The sequence below is a fragment of the Gymnodraco acuticeps genome, unplaced genomic scaffold (assembly GCF_902827175.1).
Source record: "Gymnodraco acuticeps unplaced genomic scaffold, fGymAcu1.1, whole genome shotgun sequence".
Classification (NCBI taxonomy): domain Eukaryota; kingdom Metazoa; phylum Chordata; class Actinopteri; order Perciformes; family Bathydraconidae; genus Gymnodraco; species Gymnodraco acuticeps.
The window spans coordinates 4977226-5001233 of record NW_022990590.1 but is presented as its reverse complement, the minus strand read 5'-3'; the positions used below and the strand labels follow the sequence as shown (position 1 = coordinate 5001233).

The 24008-nt window shown below is 41.0% G+C and overlaps 1 protein-coding gene across 1 annotated transcript in view; it reads left to right on the top strand.

Moving 5' to 3' along the window:
- Window positions 1–24008, top strand: part of LOC117554202 (forkhead box protein N3-like) — a 69877-nt gene that overhangs the window by 15282 nt on the left and 30587 nt on the right. The window contains exon 2 of the mRNA XM_034228500.1: window positions 15570–16169. Within this exon, the coding sequence (XP_034084391.1) occupies window positions 15588–16169 (582 nt within the window). The 5' untranslated portion in view covers window positions 15570–15587. The remainder of the gene's footprint in view (window positions 1–15569; window positions 16170–24008) is intronic.

Sequence of the window (24008 nt, the reverse complement as noted above, 5' to 3'; positions counted from 1 at the left end):
TCCAGGGAAATGTGACAAGTTTTAAGTCACTAGGACACACAGGTTCGGTTACTCATGGAACAAGAGACGTGGTCCAATTATCAAAAATAGAACAGTTTATTTGTATACAATAGTAAAAATACAATTTATAAAAACAGTCACACAAGTTACGTGTCTAATCACGCCACCATCATACCTCGTCCCTAATTCTGTTGGCAGGTCCTGTCAAACAGCATACGCTGGAAAGCTGGGTGACTTTGAAATGCTGCTAATGACCCTAGGATATAACTACCCTCTGTGTTTTACTCCCACTCACTCTTCCTTTCTTGTCCACTCCTGTCATATACACTCGCGGTCATCCTCTTTCTTGTTCAAGAACTCTCTGAATCTGCTAATAAGAAATTGCAACGCATCAGACAATTTTTTCTGTGCTTCATTAAAGGTTAATATATGGACGTGTTTCTGTCCAAATGTCATTTACTTAATCTGGGCAGCCCCACGGATTAAAAAATCTCCTCTTCAAAGGACCAAGACGCAGCAACATGACACAAGGCAAGGCAAGTTTATTTATATAGCACTTTTCAACACAAGGCAATTCAAAGTGCTTTACAAAAAACGAAAGACATTAAGAAAATGGCATTTAAAATCAGTCATTAAAAAGAAAAGCTAATAAAATAAACATTAAAAGAAAAAGTACATGGATAAAAGTTACAGTGCAGTCTAAGATATGAATAGTTCAATTAAAAGCAGCGACAAAAAGAAAAGTCTTCAGCCTGGATTTAAAAGTAGTCAGAGTTGCAGCGGATCTGCAGGTTTCTGGGAGTTTGTTCCAGATATTTGGAGCATAATAACTGAACGCTGCTTTACCATGTTTAGTTCTGACTCTGGGGACAGAAAGCTGACCAGTCCCTGAAGACCTGAGAGATCTGGATGGTTCATAATTTAGCAGGAGGTCAGAAATGTATTTTGGGCCTAAGCCATTCAGTGCTTTATAAACCAGCAGCAGTATTTTGAAATCTATTCTTTGACACACAGGAAGCCAGTGTAAAGACTTCAGAACAGGAGTGATGTGATCCACTTTCTTAGTGTTAGTGAGGACTCGAGCAGCGGCGTTCTGAATCAGCTGCAGCTTTCTAATAGATTAGACACACACAAGTCTTAGGAGGAAAAACACACAAGCAAAAAAACAATCAAAGGAACGTAGCCGAGAGACCACTTTATAAGCGATCCAATAGGCAACACTTCAGCGTCAAAGCAGCAGGCTCATTGCCAAGCTTATTTAAATCTCGACTAAACAAAGCAAAGACGGCTCCTTATTGAGTCTGCCACAAGAACCTTCATTAACCACGTAAACTCACTGAGAAGGCTTTCGGCTTTAAATCATTTTGCAACCGTTTCCACGTACAGGGAGCAGAGTACATAAAAGTACTTATTTTCCTAATTCGGCTTTTGACCTCAGGGACAGCAAAAAGTATTTATTCAAGGACTTTTTTTTTTTTAAACCAGTGAATGAATAGATTGTGAGTGGCCTTATGTATTTATATAGAAAAGTGAAGCAGGATATAAGCACAGCAGTGGACAGGGTGACACTGATGAGACAGAAGTAGAACTGGTAATGTAGCTCAGTGCTACAGGGGCTAAGACGAGAAGGGGTGATGCTTCTGAATATAAAACAACCTAACCTCAGGCACTAGCGGGGCTATAAAAGCAATAATTCTGTCTCAGCAAAAGGAAAAACCATGACTTGTGTGTAAAGAACCTGATTGGCCAAACCTTTTTATACATCAGAGCCCACTTACTACTTTGCAAGAGCTTTTCCTACTTACCAGGCAGACATTTGTTTTCCATTCATCTTCAACGGCAACAACATTTAAATTGCAAAGATTTGAAAGATAGGCAATCCATCACAATGAGTGTTTCTTTTTTTCAAAGTGGCTTTATCTTCTATAGTCGTTTTAGTGGGGTTCACACATCTAGTGACCGTTCACGTCGACTCCCAAACATTCAGAGAACTGAGAAAATACAATCAAATTGTCCGGGTGTGAAACCTTGTAATCAAAATATTTCCGGTTCAATTTCGACAGTTACTTTTGTTTGAATGTCAGCTCCCCCTTCTCTTTCTGTGCTGTCATTTTTTGGGCAATATTGTATGTGTCAAGTTCAGAGTCTACTGTTACGCTTGTGGCTCTGTGAGGCTGTAGTTTGGATCTGTGGTCTGTTGAGCTAAGCGCTAATGCTAGCATGCTAACATGTGTACAGAGAAGATGTGAAAGATTAGCTGGTACAAAGTTAAACAAGTCTAGTTTTGAATGCTCACTTGAAATATCAACCTATTGATGCCTACAAAATGTTTTCTACTAGCAATAGGGTGTTGTACCAACACTTTAATAATACTTTTAATAAAATCTTAGATACAAATTTGAAATATTAACACGATACTTTTTTTAAGCTTAAATTGAACACTAAAAAAAAAAATATTGATTCTCTTCAAGAACAGATATGACTATGAATCTAAACCCAGTATTTGATACCCGTTTTTTTTTTTTGTACTTAATGTATGCCTAACTTTTAATTTGACAAAGTATTGCAATGTTGTTACCCAGCACCACACAAACATTGAGGAAAGAGTTTGGCTTCTTCTTATAAAAAATAAAAAATAAAGTTACCGTACCTAACTTTAATTAGTGAATTTGCATGCACCGTTGATCTTTGGGGACTGTGAACATATTCAGATTAAAAATAAGACGGATATCCTTTGAAAGTTGTCCGTAGTAAATAAATTCTGCATGCAAATTATTATTTAATTGGATAAAACATGCATATTAACTTCCCAACAAGGTGCTGAAATATGTGAAGAGAAGCATTTGATACTCCCATACTAGTGTGACTCCTCATATCCCATTTCTCTCCTTTTTTGGCCCGTTTGTGAGTTTCAAAATGTGGTTTTGTCAGCATTTGGGACACGTTTGAGTTGACATAAGGTATCTTGTGCAGTGTTAAAAACAGCTTGTGGGAGGGTGGAGTGAAGGATGTTAGCAGAGTTGTATCATCAGCAGAAGCGGTGTAAGTGTCGTCAGCAAAGGCAGTCCGGATAGGTGTGTGTAGGTTCCTGACAAACTGCTGCCTCTCTCCCTTTGTCCTTCTGCTTTTACTTTTTCAAATTCCACTTTCTCCACTCAACCACAACACATTATTTGTGCTCCAATCGCCTTTCTTTGCCAAGGGCGATCTAATAACTCTTAAAGCTTTTTAGAGCGGTGCAGTGTTGAGGTATTTTGTAGGCCGACCTGTAAGTTGGCATCGCAAGGGGTCCCATGTAAAAAAGCAATGCATTTTTTGTTATGATATTGCAGAAATTAAGCTCTGTGACAAACAAAGATTTTGAATACTTACACAGCAGGATAGTCTCCATATATTGACAACACTTTTATGATTTTTGAAACTTAAATGGAACCCCTTGAAGTAAAAAAGCTAACCTTAGGCTATGAACAAACTACATCATGGTGGCTTGACTTGACACCATTCGCTAAGCTACAGGCGGTCTCACTTAGCCACTCAACCGCCGTTTCTGACACATAAAAGCTTCTGACAATCACGAGTGGTGTATATTCACTGATGTAGTGTGAGTTGTAGAACGTAACGTGAAAGTCTTGGGACCTTGGGTTAACCACAAAATGTATTTCAGGCACCGTCTGAAAAAATCCCCAAGACAAGCAAACCGAAAATGCTAACATTCTAACTCATTCCAAGGGTTTTAGGACTCATTCCAGCACCCACTCCCACCCATCTGAACCAAACAACCGGCAGTGCAGCTTATCAACGACAAACTTCTCTCACTTTTCCTCATTTGCTTATTGATTCCAATCTACCGTTTCAGCCAAATGTGCACGAGGCTCAAAGCGCAGGGCGAGTTGGAGAAGCCAGAGAGGGCGGACCTTTGGAACCGGACAGGCTCTTGCAGCGGTTGTTGCCATGGTTTTTTGTTGTTGGGACAAACTGTCGGCCAGTGGCTGAGAGCCTGAGCTGCTGTTTGTTAAAGATAAGTGGAAAAGCCAGAGGGGGGAAAGAGGCAGACACAGAGAGGGAGCGCTGCTTGATTTGTTCCCCTTTTTGACTGCAGGACATCCAGCTGAAAAACACTCACCACCTCAAAGCTTCACCCACCCTGCTCTCCCCCTCTAGTGAGGGGATCCCGATAGATCACGCTCCCCTCTTTAAGTATTTCACCGAGCCTTTCTCCCTGCCGTCTTTCTGACCCACACCCCTCCCTGCCCGCTATCAAAGCTCTGTTGGCTGTGCACTGGGCAGCTTTGATATCCTATAGTGTTTCTGGCAGTCTCCTTTTCTCTCTTTCTTTTACTCACTCTCACTCTCTGTCTCTCTCTCCTTTCCCACAATATTGTAAAAGAGCACAGAGCGCCAACAGGGACCTGCTCACTGTCAAAGAGAAAAGACAGGGAGGCCTTAGAGGGAGTGAGGGAGGTGAAGGTTGCAACAGCGAGAGAGCGAGTATTACCTTTGTGTCTTGTTGGCGTCTAGGTTTTTTTAGGCTTAGCTTTAACCTTTGTAAGTAGAAAAACAAATATTAAACAACAGGTTTGTACTTCTGGCTTTTTCACAGCTTGTCTTGCAACTACATCAAATGCTGGTGGTCCAAATGTAAGACTACTTATTTGTGGACCTAATTGGAGACTTGTTATGCTGTGGTACATGAATGTTTCAACAGGAAGACTCAAACTACTCAAATAGACCATACCAAACAGCAATAGCTGATCATTCCACAAGATAATACTTCAGAAAAATGGCCATCTAATTTTCTCAATGTCTAAGGTTGTGTCTTTTCTTATTAGTCTAAAACCCAAAAGACATTTAGTTTGATATGATATCAAACCAAAAAAGCCAAAAGTCTCCATACCACATTTGATGCCATTATTGAATACACAAATTAACCAATTATTCGATTTAGAAAATATTTGGTGATTATCTTTCTTAGCATCAACTGTGCTGTTGGTCAACTTGTTGAGTACATTATGTGAATCGTTTTTAGCTTTTGCTAATATTACTTTTTCAGAGTGAAATAACATGTTTTCTGTTCAAATATGAAACTAGAGCCAGAAGGTTAGCCTGGCATTAATACTGTAAACAGGAGGACAGCTAGCCTGGCTATTGGACACTATTAAAGCTCATGTGTGTTGTGGAAATATTTTCCAAGGCCCATAACTTTGACCCAGTTTATCAGTTCAAACTGTCCTGACTGAGCACACACACCTGTAGCCTTGGCTGCTGTGCTCTCAGTGTTTTGTCTCCCTGTTCCTGCCTGCTGGCGTCAGCTGATAGAGGTGTTATGATTCTATCTTGTTATGCACAATGTTGATTATTCTCTCTGAACTAGCTAAATACAGGGGTCTGGGGTAGAGTTCTTCAGAATTGACGTGGCAACTCTACCGTGAAGTCAGAACCTCTGGCTCTTTGACTTGTTTTGTGAATTCTCCGGCTGAAGCTCCTAATAAACCATCAGTGTTTGCCATCAGAGCTCCAGCTCTCCCCGTGTCTCCTTTGAGTCGGTGACTCCTCCTGCATTGCTACACAGACGTTTCCCCCACAATGTATCCAAACAGTCACGCCAATACGATTGTCTTTGGTGTACAGTGGAATGATGTGGAAAAAGGATGTAACATTTCTGATATATTTGGAATACAAGATACAATTTATCCCAGCTCTACTCCAAAATAAAATCATTGACTCTTTCCCAAAGTATCTCAATATTTAGAAATGAGCTCGTAGGTTCACATAAGGAGACTCCCCGCTCTGTTGGTCTTGTTGAACTGCAAATAAACAGTCCATAATAATAAAGTGGTTCCACAGAGTTCTGCTTCTTCCTCTAACAAATTATCTCTGGCGCAGTACACCCTGCTGCTTGCAGGAGCACATTAACTAGACAACAGCCGGGAGTTTCAGTTGGGCTTTTTGGCTACATTTGTCATTTTAAGCGGCAACAGCAATGATCAGTGCTCGGTACAATGAGAGGTCTGGGACTTGCATGTGTTGCACATTAATTGTTCTTTGCTGAAGGAGAGACAAACGACTCAATAATAGATTTGTTCTTAGTTTATCAGATGGGTATTTTAGCAGTTTAGAATACCTTAATCTTGCATTAGTAGGGGTAATGTTATTTTCTTTTCTATTTTGTGATTAAGTCTTTATTGACAATTCACAACACATTTACTTCTATTCTCTAAGGTAATCACAAATGCATTAGTAAATGTACATACATTTACATGGCGTGAAATAACAAATTATAATTGGATCTTTTATAGTTTTGATCATTTTGCATCTTTTTGTGTCTCTTTGATACACATAGAGGAGAATGAAAAATAACCAACGTAGGTAATGGTACAGCCCCATTTTAACATATTGAATAAAAGTGAAATCGGCATGAGGAAAGCTAGTAACTATAGCTGTTAGCAGACAGATATAGCGGCGCTAAAAGCTAACTTTTACCGGTTGCATTGAGCTAAACTAAAATGCGTCGACACATCTGTATCCACCACACATTAGCATTGGGTGGAGGAACATTATAATGTTATCATGAACTATTAAATGTTATCTTGTCAAATGTAGTTCTTGGTAAGAATTGAGAGTTGAATTAAAAACCTACGGTTGTTCACAGCGACACAAAATAAATATTAGGAAAGGAATTATGATCTGTTTAACAGCAAGCTCTAAGCAGCTTATAATACATAATTAAAACTACTGATGCCAAGATTTATTGTTTATCAGAATATTTAAATCAAAGTCAAATATTTTACTTCCTAATCATTTGTAAAAAGTTATTTTAGGCAAAAGAAACATTTTAGATTAAAGTAAAACATTACTAATTGTTGGCGCTATAAACAGACTTCAGTACACTTCAGGGACAGTTGGGAAAAAATGTATTCTTTAGCTGAAGGGCCCAATTTTGTACATCTGGCCTGTTTGAATACACACGTTAAACAGGCCCTATAACGATTTGGGGATGTTCCCTTTCCTGTAGAGTGGTGTATAGGTTTGTGTGTATGTAAATGGTCTCCAAAGGCTAACATCCCAACGTTCCCTCCAGCACTGGTAGTATGAGAAAAATAAAGAGCTTCTCGAACATGTAAACATGTCACAGTAGAGGCACACAATACAATTATTCAACCTGAAAATGAGCATAACGTGTCCTCTTTAACAAGTCAGCTGGTGTTAATGTTTCTTTCTAACACAAACAACACATGTTGTACGCCACACCGGTAGAACACACTGACCTGACCTAAAACGAATGACTGAGAAAATAAAGGGCTCGCTGAATGAGCATTGGAGCGAGCTAGTAACTGAGCGAGCGTGCACAAACGTGTCATTGCATGTGGTGTGTCACCGCCATTATCATGGAAGTCTAGAGCCTTGAGCCTGGGCTTTTTTTAAGCTTGACCTAACCATCCGAGTCAGTCCACCGCACACACTATCCCTGTACTCTACCACCTCCAGGCTGCACACAAACAAGTCACCTTCAAGCGTCCGTATTCTAACATCAGCCTGTGTGTCTGTCTGCACGTGTGTGTGTGTGTGTGTGTGTGTGTGTGTGTGTGTGTGTGTACGTCTGATTGTTCGCCATCCTCAGAGAGCGAGGATGAGCGTGACTTCATGATCGCTTGCTGCTGATGTATTATACCAAACTTACTCTGTGTTTGCCCGATGCAAATGTCTGTTTGCTTTCTTGGTTAGCCTGCTTTGGAGTTTGTGTGTGTGTGTGTGTTCTTGAATTATTCACTGGCAATATTTGATTTCCTTGCACCATACTTTACACATGTTTTCCCAGAGCTTTTGCCTCTTAGTTACTGTGTGTACATCCGTTTGTCTTTAGTAAAACAGTGCAGCGCTGTGCTTAGAGCAGGAGCAGCGGCCCCATTGATGTGTTTTGTGCAATCATTTTTCAATTTGAAAGTTCTGGGACTCAGCTCCCCTAAATATATTGTACACTATATGCTTATTATCTGCTTAGTTGCTTGCCAATAGACACAGAGACAATGTTTAATCCTCTAGCAGAACAGGCTCTGTACTGTAACTTATAATGTTTAGGGCGCAAAGCAATGACCTTGACCCGGTTTAACATAAGCCCCAGTAATTGCGTTTTTTTTATACACTATACATGACAGCTATGGCTCATTTTGTACTTCGGACAATTTGTGACATTTTAATAAAACAATTGGTATTTAACAAACCGTGTTTAATATGCTCAAAAATTATAGGATTACTCAAATCAATAAGAAAACGTCACATCACAGAGAATAATGTGTTTTGCCTCCATTAGCTAACGTTCCTGCGGATAGATCGGAATGACGAGATAGATCTTTCTCGGAAACAAACAAAAATGACGTGGGAGACAACCGTGCCCCTGATAACGGTGAGGAAATATGATCATACATCTGGATTTATAATAGCAGGCAGTGATGGGTGCGGACGAGCCGATTATACAGCTGACATTGACATCACACATATTTACAGCCTTGTACATATTTCTTTTTTTTTTATGATAGACCCTCATTTGTTTTTACTAAAGTGTGTCTTAAGTTACAAAAAAACTGAAACTGTATATTTTTCTATTAATATGAACAATACAAATTAAGAAAATGTACTTGTTTTGTCTGAACAGTAAGACAAAATAGCCCAAAACTACAATATTGTATTTACGAACATAGCATTTAACCACTTTATATGAAAAAAGTCCAACTTTAAATATTTTTGACGGTTTACACAGACTTCATTGACACTTTTGACTGGTTCTTCGAATAAGTTTGGAGTCTTTAGCCTTAAAAGAGTGGCCTGAATTTGTACATGTTGTGCCCGTGTCCATAATTCCTAGCAACTGAACTTATCTTTGCTATAAAAGAGAAAGAAGATGTACATGTCTGACTGTTTTGTCAGATCAACTGTCCAATCTTTTGAATTTACAATGATGTCAAATATAGTTGAGCAATTATTGCTCTGGTGATTGACTCTCCTCTGCACTGACTCTAATCAACCCTGGGAAGAAACCCTGTGCGTCTCTGTTTGTCTGCATGTTCATGAGTGTGTGACCGTGTGAGCCGGGAGCAGCAGCCAGGGCCGGGGGGTTATGAGCAGTCCTCTGGGACACCCTGACCCCCGACCTCTATCCCATAACTCGTTGCCACTGCGGATGATATAAAAAGGAAGACACATCCAGACCTCATAGGATGTGATTGCTCGTGCTCTGCTTCCTTAAAGCCCCCTGGAATCCTGACATTTGTCGTTAGGGAAAAGCAGGACATACAGAAGTGTGTGGGGTGGGGGGGGGGGGGTGTAGACGATTTCCCGGGCTGAAAATGGAGAACATCACAAGGCCTCATGCAGCCGGTGTTGACATATAGCAGAAGTTATTATTTCCCCGTCTCTCAGAGAGTTCTCATTTTCTCCTTCCCTCTGTTGGTCTTCTTCTCCCTTTCCATCCATCCCGCGAATGTGTAGGAGGGATAAAGGTCGTCCTTTTGTCATCAAAACTCCAGATTAGTTTTGCCTCGGTGCATCTGACTCTGTGCTTTATCACTGTGGCCAGAGGAGCCACAAGGTTCAGCTCACCCCTCTGTAATAACTCCTACCAGCTACTATTGCATTCTTCGCCCGCTATCTCCTACACTACTATTACTACTCCATTCTGGGATAGGGGGGGATTATTTTCATGGCACCGGCTTTATTGGGCTGTATATGGAAGACTGACTGGAAAGCGAGGAGCGGGAGGATGAGACACGCGACGTATGTCACGAGTCGCAATCAAACTGACAAAGTTGTAATAGTCGTTTGAGTCCGCCGAGGCCCAGAGCCGAACATAAACGCATCGCTGACAGCATATCTGGGTTGTATTTTAATATTTCTGCATTGATTGTTTTTGGGGGTGATGACTTGGGGATTTCTCTGGAAAATCAGTTTGACTAACATTATAGCAGGCACCAGACAGTTAAATGTAAGTATTGACATTTTTTTTCCTGGCTCCGGCAAACACAAAGCGACCGCAAGTCAGACAGAAAAAGCCGCCGACGGGGAATAAAGATCTTCTGGGGATTACGTAAACGTGGCATGTGATTTAGACGCGTATCTGCGAGAGCATGAATGCAATGTAAGATGATTACGCTGTTAATTGGAGCACATGAATTAGCCTACAACATATCCGCCCTCAGAGGGGTTTGCTAACCTTCTCTCCGCTGTGTAAACACCAGTGGCCCCCGCTTTCACTGGTAAAGCCGTTGGAGGGTTTCCAGCTGACCAGAGGTCAACAGGGTTACCTGGAAGTCGATGATATTCTGTAACATTAACTCATTTTCTGGGTTAAGTGTCATCCAATTTACTAATCTTTAAAACCAAAAAACAATCCAATAAAGCATCCCAGTTCATTGACATTTCAATGATTGCCAAAAGACAAATCTCATCAGTTGTTGGAACATGTTTAATTGTGCTATGTAAGCTATCGTATCTGCTATTTTATCCTACATTTTTTTTATGCAGATGACAACAGAGCCTATTGATCGATCAATACTTTTTTGCTTTTAGTTGCGCGATATCATTAGCAAAGGCTCGATTAGCTGAAGCCAAGCAGCACACTTAAAGGTGGGGTAGGTAAGTTTCAGAAACCGGCTCGAGTGCACAAAAATTTGAAAGTACACAGCCGAAAAGAATCCGCCCCTTCCTTCAGACTTCCTTACAGAGCACCTCTTCCAACACACATGAACGCGCACATGACGTCAGCAGACTGGTGAAAGTGGCCGCCTGTTGCTGGCGAGTCATTGAAGTACTGCTGCAATGCACGCCCAATGACGGCACGCCCAATGAGGGCACGAGATACATTTGTGCGTGCACGAGATGGAAGGCTGACAGACAGGTTTAGCCGGGCCGGCTAAACGGATTGGTTGTACTTTATACAGTACCACGGTTTCCACAGATGACATTTTATTATGGATTTTTTGTCAAAGCACTTAAGATATTCATTGCTATCGGGATGTTAAGAGCATTCCATGAAATATAACAAAAAGTGTATCTCGAGCCGGTTTCTGAAACTTACCTACCCCACCTTTAAGATGAAGACCTTTAGGTTTGTCATATCTTGATAGACAAGCAGGCAAACGCCTGGCAATACAAAAATATAAGTGACTACAATTCTGAAGAGAAGAACGCACAGTAATTTCTGTCTCCCAATTATGTTTCTTACTGGTTCATTTAGCGATAATGTTTTTCTATAATTGTAAAAAAACAGAGCTCATTCTTGACCTTGGAAATGGTAGTTTCTTATAACGTTCAAAATGTTTGGTTCATTTCTAGCAATTTCAAGAAATGTTTATGACTAATTTATTTAATTCCTTGTTAAGAGATTAATACCACTCTTATGTCTATACAATAAAGATTAAGCTAGTAGACAGTTAGCTCTGCTTAGCATAGAGACTTGAAACGGGGAAACAGCTAGCCTTGCTGTCTTATCCCAGCACCAATATGCTCAATAATTATTTATATTTAGTTTACTTAACTTCTAAAAAAGGTAAACAATTGAAAGTTGTGCTTTCGTAGGGGTGTTGTAGCAGACTATTTATTGGACATGTGCAGTCACTCCCTGCTTGTGAGGTTGCTAGGCAACCAGTGGAGACTATAGTAAGCCAACTGGCTGCCGCACACACACACACACACACACACACACACACACACACACACACAGAAAAGGTTAAAAAAAAAAGTCACCGTCACCATCATTCCTGATGAGGTGGTAGGTACCACAAAAGAAGAAGTTACAAACGCATAGGGAAGTGCACCGTGGTATCAATCATCTCATCTTACTCTGAAAGAAAGCGACTAGCGTATTTCCCAAAACGTTGAAATTGTCCTTTAACATCCAAGCCAACATTATGTGCTATGGATATATCATAATTGGTTAAGACCATGTGATTATGGTAGAAAGGTCTGAACAAAAATGAATAAGTCGACTTTGAGTCCGAATTGTTTGGTGGAAGTCAAACAAAATGTATTAAAAAAAGGCCTAACACAGGTTCCCAGAGCCCAAGCATACTTCCTTAAATTGATTGATTGACAGTATAATAATACAACAATATAAAACAGCTCAAATTGAGACGTTGAAGCATAGTTGTTGTAGGTTATCATTTTCCGCTGTCAGTTATAATAATGTCTCTGAGTAGAGGATATTTTTACTTGCGGAGTCTGAGGAAGTTGAAGTGTTCAACACAGTTGCCACGGTAATTTCCAGCCTTTGTTACCTGTCAGAGAAACCTATATTCATGGAAGGCATAATAACAGAAACAATCTGACGTTAGTGTACCACCTACCTCCACGCCAGGGTTTTCCGAGTTAGAGAAATTGCTCTCTAGTAAAGGTCAGGAGTGTTATAATGTATAACTTGCTTTATGATTCAGTGACTCAGTATATACTGTATTAGCCAGGAGTTATGTCAATAACTGACAGTTAAATTAAATCAATTACAATGCAATAAAATGTCAGCAATATTCATTGTCAGTTTTCCCAATTTGAACTGATGGGATTATAATTATCCTTCTGTAGTGATAACTAGTTTCTTTAAATCTCCTTTCAAGTTAAAATAACAGCTGCATTTCAAATTAAATACATAATAGTGAGCTTTAAAAATCCTTGGTTGAAGCAAATTAAGTAAATAATTAATAATAACAATTTAATTCATTACAAATGTTAACTGAATTTCATAATTAAATACTATAAATAATCTCAAAACATTGTAAAAATTGAACAGATTTTCTCCTTTTCTTTTTCTTTCACTTTTATAAATACCATTCCTCCACTTTCTCTTATTTACTGAGAGCAGTGAGTTTGTCCTGTGAGGATTTTAAATCTAATACTTGAATGAAGTTAGTCTGTCCATACCTATTTAAATTTCCATGTTCACTGTCTACTTGTCCCATTTTAGAGCGCCAAATGAAAAAGAATATCCTTTGTTTTTTTCCTTTCACTCATCTCATCTCTCACCTCCTGTATGTATCTCGCCTGATTTGATTATCGAAAGCATTGATTTGATTGGCTGAGATGATTTTCTACGAATCCATTGGTCTCTGGGAAAGTAAAGGTAAAAAACGTTGGCTATAGGTCAGGGTGTAGATAAGATCTGGTCTGGACTTAGATCCCAGTACGCTTCATCTCAGTGTGTTAAAGAATAGCGTTTCAAACCGAGAAAGCAATTGACTCTAATTGAGTGTTGTCTTTTTAAGCCTGTGTTATCAGGGTGCAGAGAGCAAACAGAGCCGGCATGGTGCCCGGGTCACAGAGGGAGCGAGAGCAACACTGCAGATTCCAGCTGCTTTAAATCGCATTGGTATGCACAGGAACTACGATGGGAGAATGTACTTATAGACAGTGTACTTACAGTCCGATGCAAACACATACTGAAACACCGGGGAAAACACACTTAGCCAAATGTGGACATGCCAAACAGAGAGGAAGACAAATCAAAACAAAGCATGCAAACACAAAAGAGATCCAGGGAATGAAGAAGACAGAGAGAATAGCACAGTCCCATCTGTCAAACAAATGTGAGGATGCTTCTCACACACACACACACACTCAAACACATGCACACACACGCAGCAGGCATCATTTAGTCTGAACTTGAGCGATATCTGCCTTTGTCCTTTAGCAGTTGGCCCTGAGGGGCCGCTGTAGAAGTTGCATGAAAGTTTGTTTAGGGCTGAGCAAGTGTGTTAAGCTTTATGAGTGCCCATGGGAGACATGCTGGCACACACACACACATACACAAACACATACACAAATGAATCTACTCGCACACACTCCGGCACGAGGCTTGGGCAGCAGTTTGCGCTGGCCCCAACCAACAGTGAGGAGTTTGTTGTCATAGCAACAGTAAAATGAGATGACTTTACTGTCAGCCGTAATGTTTCATGGCCCCCTTGCCGCTATGGCAACATAACAAGGAAGAGGAGATGGAGAGAAAGAGAGCATCTCTGCATTCCAGCGGACTCCTACCAGGAACAATGTCACTGCGATGCCCTTACTTCCTGCCTGAGAGAAACACACGGCGTGACAAGCCTGTCAAACACACGCATGAATACGCTCATAGAAAGGCACACACACCTTGAAAAGCCTGTCAAACACCCTCGCCCATCCCTTTGATTATGCGCTCACTATTTTCAGCTATCGTCGCCGGGGCAATTTGAATTCATTCTGCTCAATGTCAATATTGGTGCAACAACGGCATACCTCAGACAGGTACAGCTTGTTGAATGAGCGCACCTGCTGTCAAAAAGTGTGAGGAGTAGAAAGGGAGGAAGTGGAGGTGGGGGGATCAAAGACACGCTGCCGAGCGTTTCCCATCGCGGCGGAGAGAGTCGGATGGAGCAGCAGCACAGCAGCTATACACATTTCTATATTTAGCCCAGTCCTTCTCCAGCCTATCAGGCGCTGTTAGGCAGAGTTATCGGCTGTGGTAGGGAAAAAGTGAAAAGACGGGGGTGGATAGGTAGACACAGAGAAGAGAGACATAACCAGAGTTGTTTTGCTCTGTTGCCATGGTGACACTTCGAGCGGGGATGCTGCGAATTGACAGTTGTCACGGCACAGCGGGTTGCCAGGGGTGACATCTGTCAGTCAATCGCGTAGAGTGAGGGGACAGATCGGCCGATGATCACCTTGGATTAGAGGAAGATCGCACAACACGGCCCAGCGAGGACATATCTGGATTTAATCCCTGTGTGTGTTGTCTATGTATGTGTGTGTTCATGCTTTTAGACTTGAAACCTTTTTCTACCCCTGTCAGGACCTTTTTGTCCGAATTTGTGTGCATGCAAATGTAGGTTTTTCTTTCTGCGTGTCGGCGTGGTACATCCTATCGAGGATGTGTATTTGTGTCCAGATTCTGAAACGTGTGCACACAGGGCGAGGGTCCTTCTTCCCACAGCTGTCCCTACAGGTTCTTGCTGTGAGCCTTCTGAGCGTGGTGTGTGTTACTCGGACCCCGTCCCCGTCAATAACCGCTCTTCCTCTGCTAACGAGAACACAATTGCTCTTATGTTGGGAGAATATTGATGATTAGGAATTTAAAAGTTGTTCTTTCCTTTTTTTCTGGCAGATGTCTTAATTGTGAGGATGTGGTCATGGACAGGTTAAAGTTGATTCAGCACGCCTACCTTGGATATTTTCCTGTTATAGCGATGTCAAAGCGCTATTAGACCTTTACCAGGGTTCACATGTTATGACAGTAACCTTCGTGTAATGTCAATACTTTCCTGGTACGCTTGTAATTAGAGGGTAGTCGTACAAGGCAAGATTTCCTCAACCAATGAAGCACTAAATGTGCCGTTCTAGCCGGAACTGGGTATAGAGAAAAACGATGATGTATACTTTTCCCCTCAGATCTGCCTAATTGGGAATGTGGTCAAAATCTTGTTGCGTGTCTCCACCATTTGGCCTTTAAGAAAAAGTCTTTATGTGAGAAAGCTAAATGAATTTCACAAGCTGACCTCGTTTCTTTTTTCCTCTTTTTCTCTTTCCCTCTGTCCTACCCTTTTTCCTCTCTCCAGGAGTGAGCCCTGGGCTGGATGGGACCCACCATGCCCCCCAGTAAGAAGGCCCAAAGCCCCAGTAGTGGCGCCAGTGCCTCGCAGGGTATGAGCCCGCCGTACCGACAAGGGGACGCCGCCACGGCAGCATCCGAGGCCGAGGCAGCCGACCTCTCGCTGTCCCTGTCCGCCTCCTTCTCCAAGGCCGAGGACGAGGAGCTCACCAGCCTCTCCTGGCTCCACGAGAGCACCGACCTCCTCAACAGCTTCAGCCACTCGGGGCTTCGTAGCGTCTCCCCCCTGCAGGACCCCGACGGTCAGCACTCGCGCTCGCCCTCCTCCTCGTCTCCTTCCCTGGAAGACGCTTTGCTCGGCGACGCACATTCGTCGTACGACTTGGCGGCGGGAGCCAACAGAAAACCGCCGTACTCCTTCAGCTGCCTGATCTTCATGGCCATCGAGGACGCGCCAAACAAGCGGCTGCCGGTGAAGGATATCTACGGCTGGATCCTGGAGCACTTCCCTTACTTTGCAAGCGCCCCCACAGGCTGGAAGAACTCAGTGCGCCACAATCTGTCGCTCAACAAGTGCTTCAAGAAGGTGGACAAAGACCGGAGCCAGGTAAACACATCTGCAGTTGTGTGGAGAAATGTTGGATAATTTTCGCTCAAATGTAGGCTTTCACATGATACGCAACTTGTTCTTTGGTCACTGCGAGGTTGGGCGCAGAGCCTTGTTGTGAAAACAGTTGGTAAATGTTTGTTTCTATTGTTACGTACATAGTTTGTGATGCTTTAAACATCTGTCAAAAGGTCAGAGGACATTGAGGTCAAGGTTGAAATGATAAGGGTTGGCATTAGTGTTGGGTCACGGCAATGGCAGCGCAGAGCCGTTTTATGCTGATCTTGTGAAGTCGCCTTTAGGTATGGGTATTAACTTACTTTTGATTACCAAACAAAGTACTCAAGGTCCTAAAATGTATTCATCAAAAATATGATCCCGTAGAAGATTTGAGAAAATAGATGGTAACAATTTCTATCTTTGTCTACACAAGGTGTGTATCTTTTATTTACACAGCAAAACAAATCAAGAAACAACCATTGGAAAATGTTTCTCTCAACACTTATGTAACCTGTTTCTGTGTTAGTGTGAAGGTAAAAAAAAAAGAAAAGGCAAGTAAGGGTATTGCTTGTGTTTAACCACGAATAATGGTCAATTATGTTCTGAAAGTCCTCTACAATTGCTTTTTTTAAATATATTTTCTGACCTTATCAGAGAAAATTGCCAATTTGCAAAAGCTTTTGTATGACAGCCTTATACAAGAATCGATTGATTATTAAAGATTGTTTGGTTAAATTGATAATGTGTTTGTAGCAACAGCAAAACAAGTTGTTGTTTAAGGATCAAGGGTTGATCCCGAAACAGTGACATAATTACCGTCTTAAAAACATAGAAATAAAACCTGTGACCTAAATGCGTCCCCTTAAGGTAAAGGGCAGAATTAATGCTCCTCATTTTTACATCTTATCTGCTGGAGTCGATGTTAATTTTGTGATTCAGTCACACTTGAATTCCAAAATGTTCTCTGCCAAATGTGCATCATAATTTCTGAGCGCTCGGCCAAAGATTGTCAAAGTATTGTGTAAACATTTCAAAAGATAGCGAGTTGAGGACTGAGCAGCAGCAGCTTAGCTAACGCTAACTGAGCAGCAAATGTACAACACTTCTCCCTATACAAGGCCACTTTTGATCCAAGTATCCAGGTAATTAAGTTATTATCTCAAACACTATATGAGCTATTTGATCTGTCTTCTAAATGGACTCTTTGAAGATGACTTCCAAGTAAAATATGAAATTAAATACCGATAGCATATTTGTCAGTGGCACAATTAGGCCATCTTGGAACAAAGGATGTAGTCAACAACATTAAATCTTAGGTTTTAAAGCTCCCCTATTATACTGTTTTTCATCAATATATTATAGGTCTCAGATATACAAAACATGTCTCTGAAGTGTTTGGCTGGAAATACCAACAGATCATTGCAGCATTACCCATAATCCCCTCTGTTTCTGCCCTGTTTCAAAAGTGCTGATTCTCTGTCTGTTACTTTAGATGAAAATAAGGAGCCCCTCCCCTCTGAGAGATATTTGGTTAAAAAGAACACAATGGTGCTCTAGGAGGAGATTCAGGTGATAAGGTGGGGGGGGGGTGTTACCGGTTGGTGATTGGCTAATGGTTACACAAGACAAAACATCGTTATGACATCATAAAGTGGCCAAAATCTGAAACATTCAGAATCTCTTTACACAGAGGGGACATATTTTTATGTATAAAAGACATGAAAAAGTGGATTTTGCATAATAGGTGACCTTTTTAAAGGGCTGCTTTTTAGGGTTTTCCCTTTCTTGTACTATGTCATAGGTTTTTGTGCATGTAAATGGTCTGCAAAGGCTAAAATCCCTAGCCGGCCAGCTACTGTATCCAATCACAGCAGACTGGGCCCTGGTTTCAGACAGAGGGAGAAAAGAGGTGCTGCAGCACAGGCAGTATGAGAAAAATAAAGAGCTTTTTGAACATTAAAGCATCTTAACACGTCACAGTAGAGGCACAGAATACAAATATGAATCTGAAATTAGCATAACATTCCCTTTTAATTTAATTTAATCAAAACATCAATATAAATTATTTCTGATTAAATATGCCTAATATTGATTCATTTGTTATTTATTGTTATTGTGTAGGGTTTTTTATTTTATTGTGAAAGTTCATTTTTGATAGTCCGTCCTCAAATATAGAACATTTCAAACATTGCCCCAATTCAAACCAAAGCAGGGATCATTTTGAAAAATTGCTTTTCATTTATCATATTTTCAACATTATTGAAATATGCCATAAGGTAAATACCTCCCATTAGTCACTCTATCATGTGTGCGTATAAGTTCTTTCACAGCCAGACAGTTATCAGCGGTTTGCAGGCATATCCAACTTGAAGTCAAACATATTCTTTATTTTGTCTACAGCTGTACCAGATTCGGCCTTATCAATAGTTGATGATCTCTGCTTTCATAGTTCTCTTTCCCTCAGACGTTGTGCGCTCCCCCAGTGGGAACAGCGTTTCACTTTTGATTTAAGTCTTGATACAGTCTTTTATAGCGGCTCCCCTATCCAGATTTTCCCTCCATTAAATACTCCGGGTAAACGGGGAATTAATCCCTCACTCAATTAGTGCAAATTAATACTGGAGGATTTATAACACAGATGCCAGCAGACTTTAGATGTCCTCTTGCCCGGGGGTGTTGGGGGTTGTGGGGGGGGGGGGAGACAAACAGCGAGGATCAATGCTGGCTTTGCTAGTTTAGCTGATTGAGATTATACCGGTGGATATGAGAGCTCTTTAGGCCTTGACCAGCGTGTGAACCGAAGTGTGTGTGTGTGTTGTGTGTGTGTGTGTGTGTGTGTGTGTGTGTGTGTGTGTGTGGTGTGTGATGTGTGTGTGTGTGTGTGTGTTGTGTGTGTGTGTAGTGTGTGTGTGTGTGTGTGTGTGTGTGTGTGTGTGTGTGTGTGTGGTGTGTGTGTGTGTGTGTGTGTGTGTGTGTGTTGTGTGTTGTGGTGTGTGTGTGTGTGATGGTGGTGTGTGTGTAGGTGTGTGTGTGTAGTGTGTGTGTGTGTGTGTGTGTGTGTGTGTGTGTGTTGTGTGTGTGTGTGTGTTGTGTGTGTGTGTGTGTGTGTGTGTGTGTGTGTGTGTGTGTGACACAATAGTTGTGATGCCACCCTCCCGCTCTGCTGTCCTCTGGCCCTTGATCTACAACGCCTGCAGCGTTTCTCTTGTCTCCATATCGCCATAGTAACTAGGTTGCAGTTGACATAAAAGTATGCTGTTGCTGTAGCAACGGGAAAACTGATTTGGCTTTACTGACTTAGGTGTGTGCAAGTGTATATGAGCTTTAGATGGACACTGAGGTGCTGAGTGGGGGAGAATTAGTGCATGTCCTCATTCTGTGTTATATGCATTTATGTACGTGTGTGTGTGTGTGGTGTGTGTGTGTGTGTGTGTGTGTGTGTGTGTGTGTGTGTGTGTGTGTGCAGCAGCTTGTGTAGAGGTGATTTTGGCAAGGACAGCCTGTCTTGTCTTCCTGTCGCTGCACACCGTTTAAGACAGCACGCTAATTAACCCTTCAAACCTATTCCCCTTTTTCTCTCTCTTGCACACACACACACACACACACACACACACACACACACACACTCTCAAGCATGCATGAATGCTCAAAAAGGACTCACACATGCACGGTGTGGAAATGAGGGCACATCTCTGCAGACTCCTACTCTACCTGCCAAGCGCCGTGCTTTATCTGAAGCTGCAATTACAGAATCTCTGTAATTTCAGTCAGACTCTGCCATTCAAAGCTTTTTACTTAGAATATCATGTGCATGCTTCTTCTTCTCCACCCAACCCCCCCGGCTCTGGCTTGTTCCTTTACCTGTTTATGTCTATTTGATTTGAGCGTGCAATTACGGCGTCTGACATTTTTTTATGTTGGATTATGTGTAGCTCAAGTTATCGTAGTGAGTGATAGATATAGACACACACACAGAAAGAGGTGGAAGCAGGGAGACGGTAAACGCACCAAATCATATTTCCATCAATTTACAGAGGTGGAGATTAATATGACAGTGGCCTATTTGTTCCAGTCACTGTATTTCTGGGTCATATCCAGGCAGATGACAAGATGGGGGACTAGTTTAGAATAGGCTCACTGCTCAGTTCATGTGTGTGAGTGTGAGTGTGAGTGAGGGCAAAGTTGCAGGAGAGAGCGTGAGAGAGTGTGCGTTCCACGGTTGCCATGGCTTTGTTTACTAACAGGATTCTTCCCCTGTGCAGAATGACATGCCTTTAATGACAAGTGTTGTTGCCCTCAGACTTCTGGATCACTGCTGAAGATCAGTGTCGTAAAAGCACAACACACACACACACACACACACACACACACACACTCGCAGTGATATATTTCTCAAAGCCTCTTATGAAATCAGAGGAGAGACAACAGGCGGTTTTGTAATCTAAGACTCGCTATGAAGTCTCTCGGTGCTACACTTAAGTGTGTCACCTCTAACTTAACCTTGCCCCGCTCACATGAGGCGCCCTTGATACTTTTTCGCGTTTTAACTGGCAGTGCTATGAGCTGTAGCGTCTGGAGTGAGCTTTGATTTGTCTTTGCCTCAGGTGTTGTTTTTTGTAACGCTCATTCATCAGCAGGTCGCTGCAGCGGATGTATCTCATTTTACTGTGTTTGCTCAAAATACACATGGTACATCTTAAGGTTAACTTTTTTGTTTGTTTTGAGTTGTAGAATGCATGCGGAAGAATACTTGCATACAATTAACAAAGACTCTGAATGAATGAGAAATTAGGCAAATGCTTGTGGGCTTTTCCGCCAGGGGTCGCTGTATACCTAAAACCGCCAACGGGTCAAATGTACCCGCTGTTAGAATGCATTGATTTTCAAGGTACAATGTTATTTTATTTATCATACTAGAATACAGGGTTAACAGTGAGTTTTGATCGCACATTGATGAAACTTAAACCAATAGAATATAATAGAATATGATATCTAGTGTGCAGATCATGAAGTATGAAATATCGCTAAAAGTGTCTATCTATCTATAACTATCTATTTATCTATCTATCTGGCGCTGATGGGTATAAATGGCAATTCTTTTGGCAATTTTTTCAATCTGACTTCATATTGACCATTTTTAACAACAAGTCACAGACTGGGAGACTTGAATATTTTATTGAAAAAAAGTTACATACAATCAAGAAACAGCTGCGGGTAAAATATACCCATTGACGGTTCTAGTGTTAAAATAAATCTTTGTCAGCCATTTTCCATAAATCAAAACTGTTTCAATTCAAACTTGCATCTAGGGCAGGGATGACATTAAATATCATAATATTTTTGCTGTGATCGTGTTGTCGCTTTCACAAAATGTTTACACAATGAGATTTTTATAAATAATCATTATTAGTGTGGACATAATGAGTGTGGACAGTCTAGTCAGTTCAGAAAATGACATCCCTTCACTGTTATGTAGTCTTTCAAAAAAGAGAAAGAAAACACATTATCTTAGTATTTTACATATTACAATTTGCTAAATCTAAGACGATATCCAGTTGTATAACATTATGCTGAAATAATATTGTTAGATTCGCTCAACCCGCCATTTTTTAGGGGTGAAATTATTATAACGTAAGAGATATCCAGCTATAATGCTGCAACACTTTGGTTAGCTAGAAGCTACCATTTTTTTGTCGGCACATTTCTTTTAAGCTGCACTAATCAATATTTTGACAATAAAAAAAGCAATTTACTATTTGCAATATGAAAAGGAACACCCATGGGGATAAAATCACAGAGAGTCCACCTGATCTGGCATTTCTATCGAACTTTTTAGCACCTTTCAGCTTTGGTTCAGTTTTAACATTTTCAGCTGCAGCAGGGAAGTTTAGTTTAGAGAAAGAGCTATGATTAACCCAGAATACGCTAGCTGCCATGCTCCAAACTGCAAACAGAGAAGTCTTTGGAACATTTAGAAGCTAAAATGCCTTATTTCCCTTTTGGAGGAGGTGGGGACCAAAACGGAGATAAAAGGAAAAACTCAAAATAAATGCTAATGTTGCATTGTGTGCTGGATTGGTACAGCCAATTGTTTGCTTACATGTTTGCCATATCAAATGTATGAAGAGTTTATATGTCAGACCTGTGTTCTTGTTCTGCCTTTTTAAGTAGTCAGAAAATCAGTTAATACTGTTTTTGTAAGCTATCAATATTTACTGCCAGTTTGATTTACGATCTTCAACTATTGTCATTGTAAATCATGAGACGACAATATTTGTTGTCAAATACCATTTGTTCGGTGTAGCCGAAGGGGAACTATTTAAAAAATCTATAAGACTGGTTGTTTCGACAGAAGTGTTTAATGGACGTGTAAACTATGCCACCATGACACGCTCGGGAGGCTCAGAAACCCAGAGGAGTTGACTGAAATTAATTGCTAAGTGACAGCTTATCGTAGATGCTTTGGGAGTTAAATACATTGGATTTGGTCCAGTTTGTGCCTCTCATGTAATCAGTGTTTTTACATTTCAGACTTTTACATTTCTGATTATATTCCAGTTTTGGATTGAAGTTTATTTGACAAACATTGTGAGATCGGAACTGGACTATATGTTTTTGAGTGTCTTGGGAATTGTTACATACCGTCAGTGTTGGCAAATGACCTGAAACATTTTTGGAAGTTTGCCTTGTGCTTTACGTGGAGGAAGACCTATATGTGTGACTGGATGGTCAAATCCAATATAAAAGACGGTCATGTATAAATACATACAGGAGAAGCACAAACTAGGGCAAATATAGCTTAAATTAGAACCACCTGGGTTTTGGTACATTGTGGAAGGAAAGTCAATCCGTAACACCTGTAGGACAAATGTCCACACATAACCCGCCCCGTTTTTCTATAAATATATAATTTTGTCCAACCATCGCGTAACTTTCCCTCTCAACTTTCCCGTTCTCTCTTTGTTGTCAAATGGCCTTCGACGAGAACAGAAATGGCCTGTATTAAGCAACTTTATCAGAAGAAATACCCCCCCCCCTTATTCTTCTTCTTCTTGTCCCTCTTTCTGACTCTTCTTCTTCAAAAAGATCTCTCAGAACATTTGCTGTAATTCTCATCTCTCTCATGCTTTCCCAACAGACCTCATATTGTTTTTGTTCAAATGTACTGAATATCCTAATTGGTGTTCAGACATGTATCTGGTCCACGCCATGTTATTAATCCTCTGTTTATCTGTTTCTGTTCAGTAAGTAAAGATGGATCCCAGCATCACAGTGGGTTAATATGGATTAAACACAGCCCGGGTTTGATGCTTTTACTCCGACTGTGGATGTCCATCATAGAAATGATAGGCAGCTGTAATACTTTAGATTGGTAGGGTAGGTTAAGTTATATTGCACATGGAAATGCACTGGACAACAAAGCCTCTTACGCTGATGCCTGGCGTGTTTCTCTGCACAGAGAGTGGCAGCTCCGAGCGCTCTGTGCATCATACATCTTTTTTAATCTCATTTCAGCGCGGAGTGGAAAACAAAATTTACTTTCTCCTCTCGTAATAGTCAATATGAACCGTTTAAATGGGTCTCTACAGTATATGGATGCCAGTGCTGATTATGATGAAACTATTTTAAGCTGTAGTTTTGCTGGTGGGAGGTAAAGCGGTTGATTGAGGAGATGTGTTTTCATATTATTATCAAATAGGACAAAACCAACAATGAATCTATCTCTCGATACTGACTTTCATATTATGTCTATGGCGCTGAGCCTGAAGCCCATTAGTTCCAGGTGGAAAATACAAAGTAACATTTTACAAAAAGTGTCATGTGGGACTTTGTTTGGAT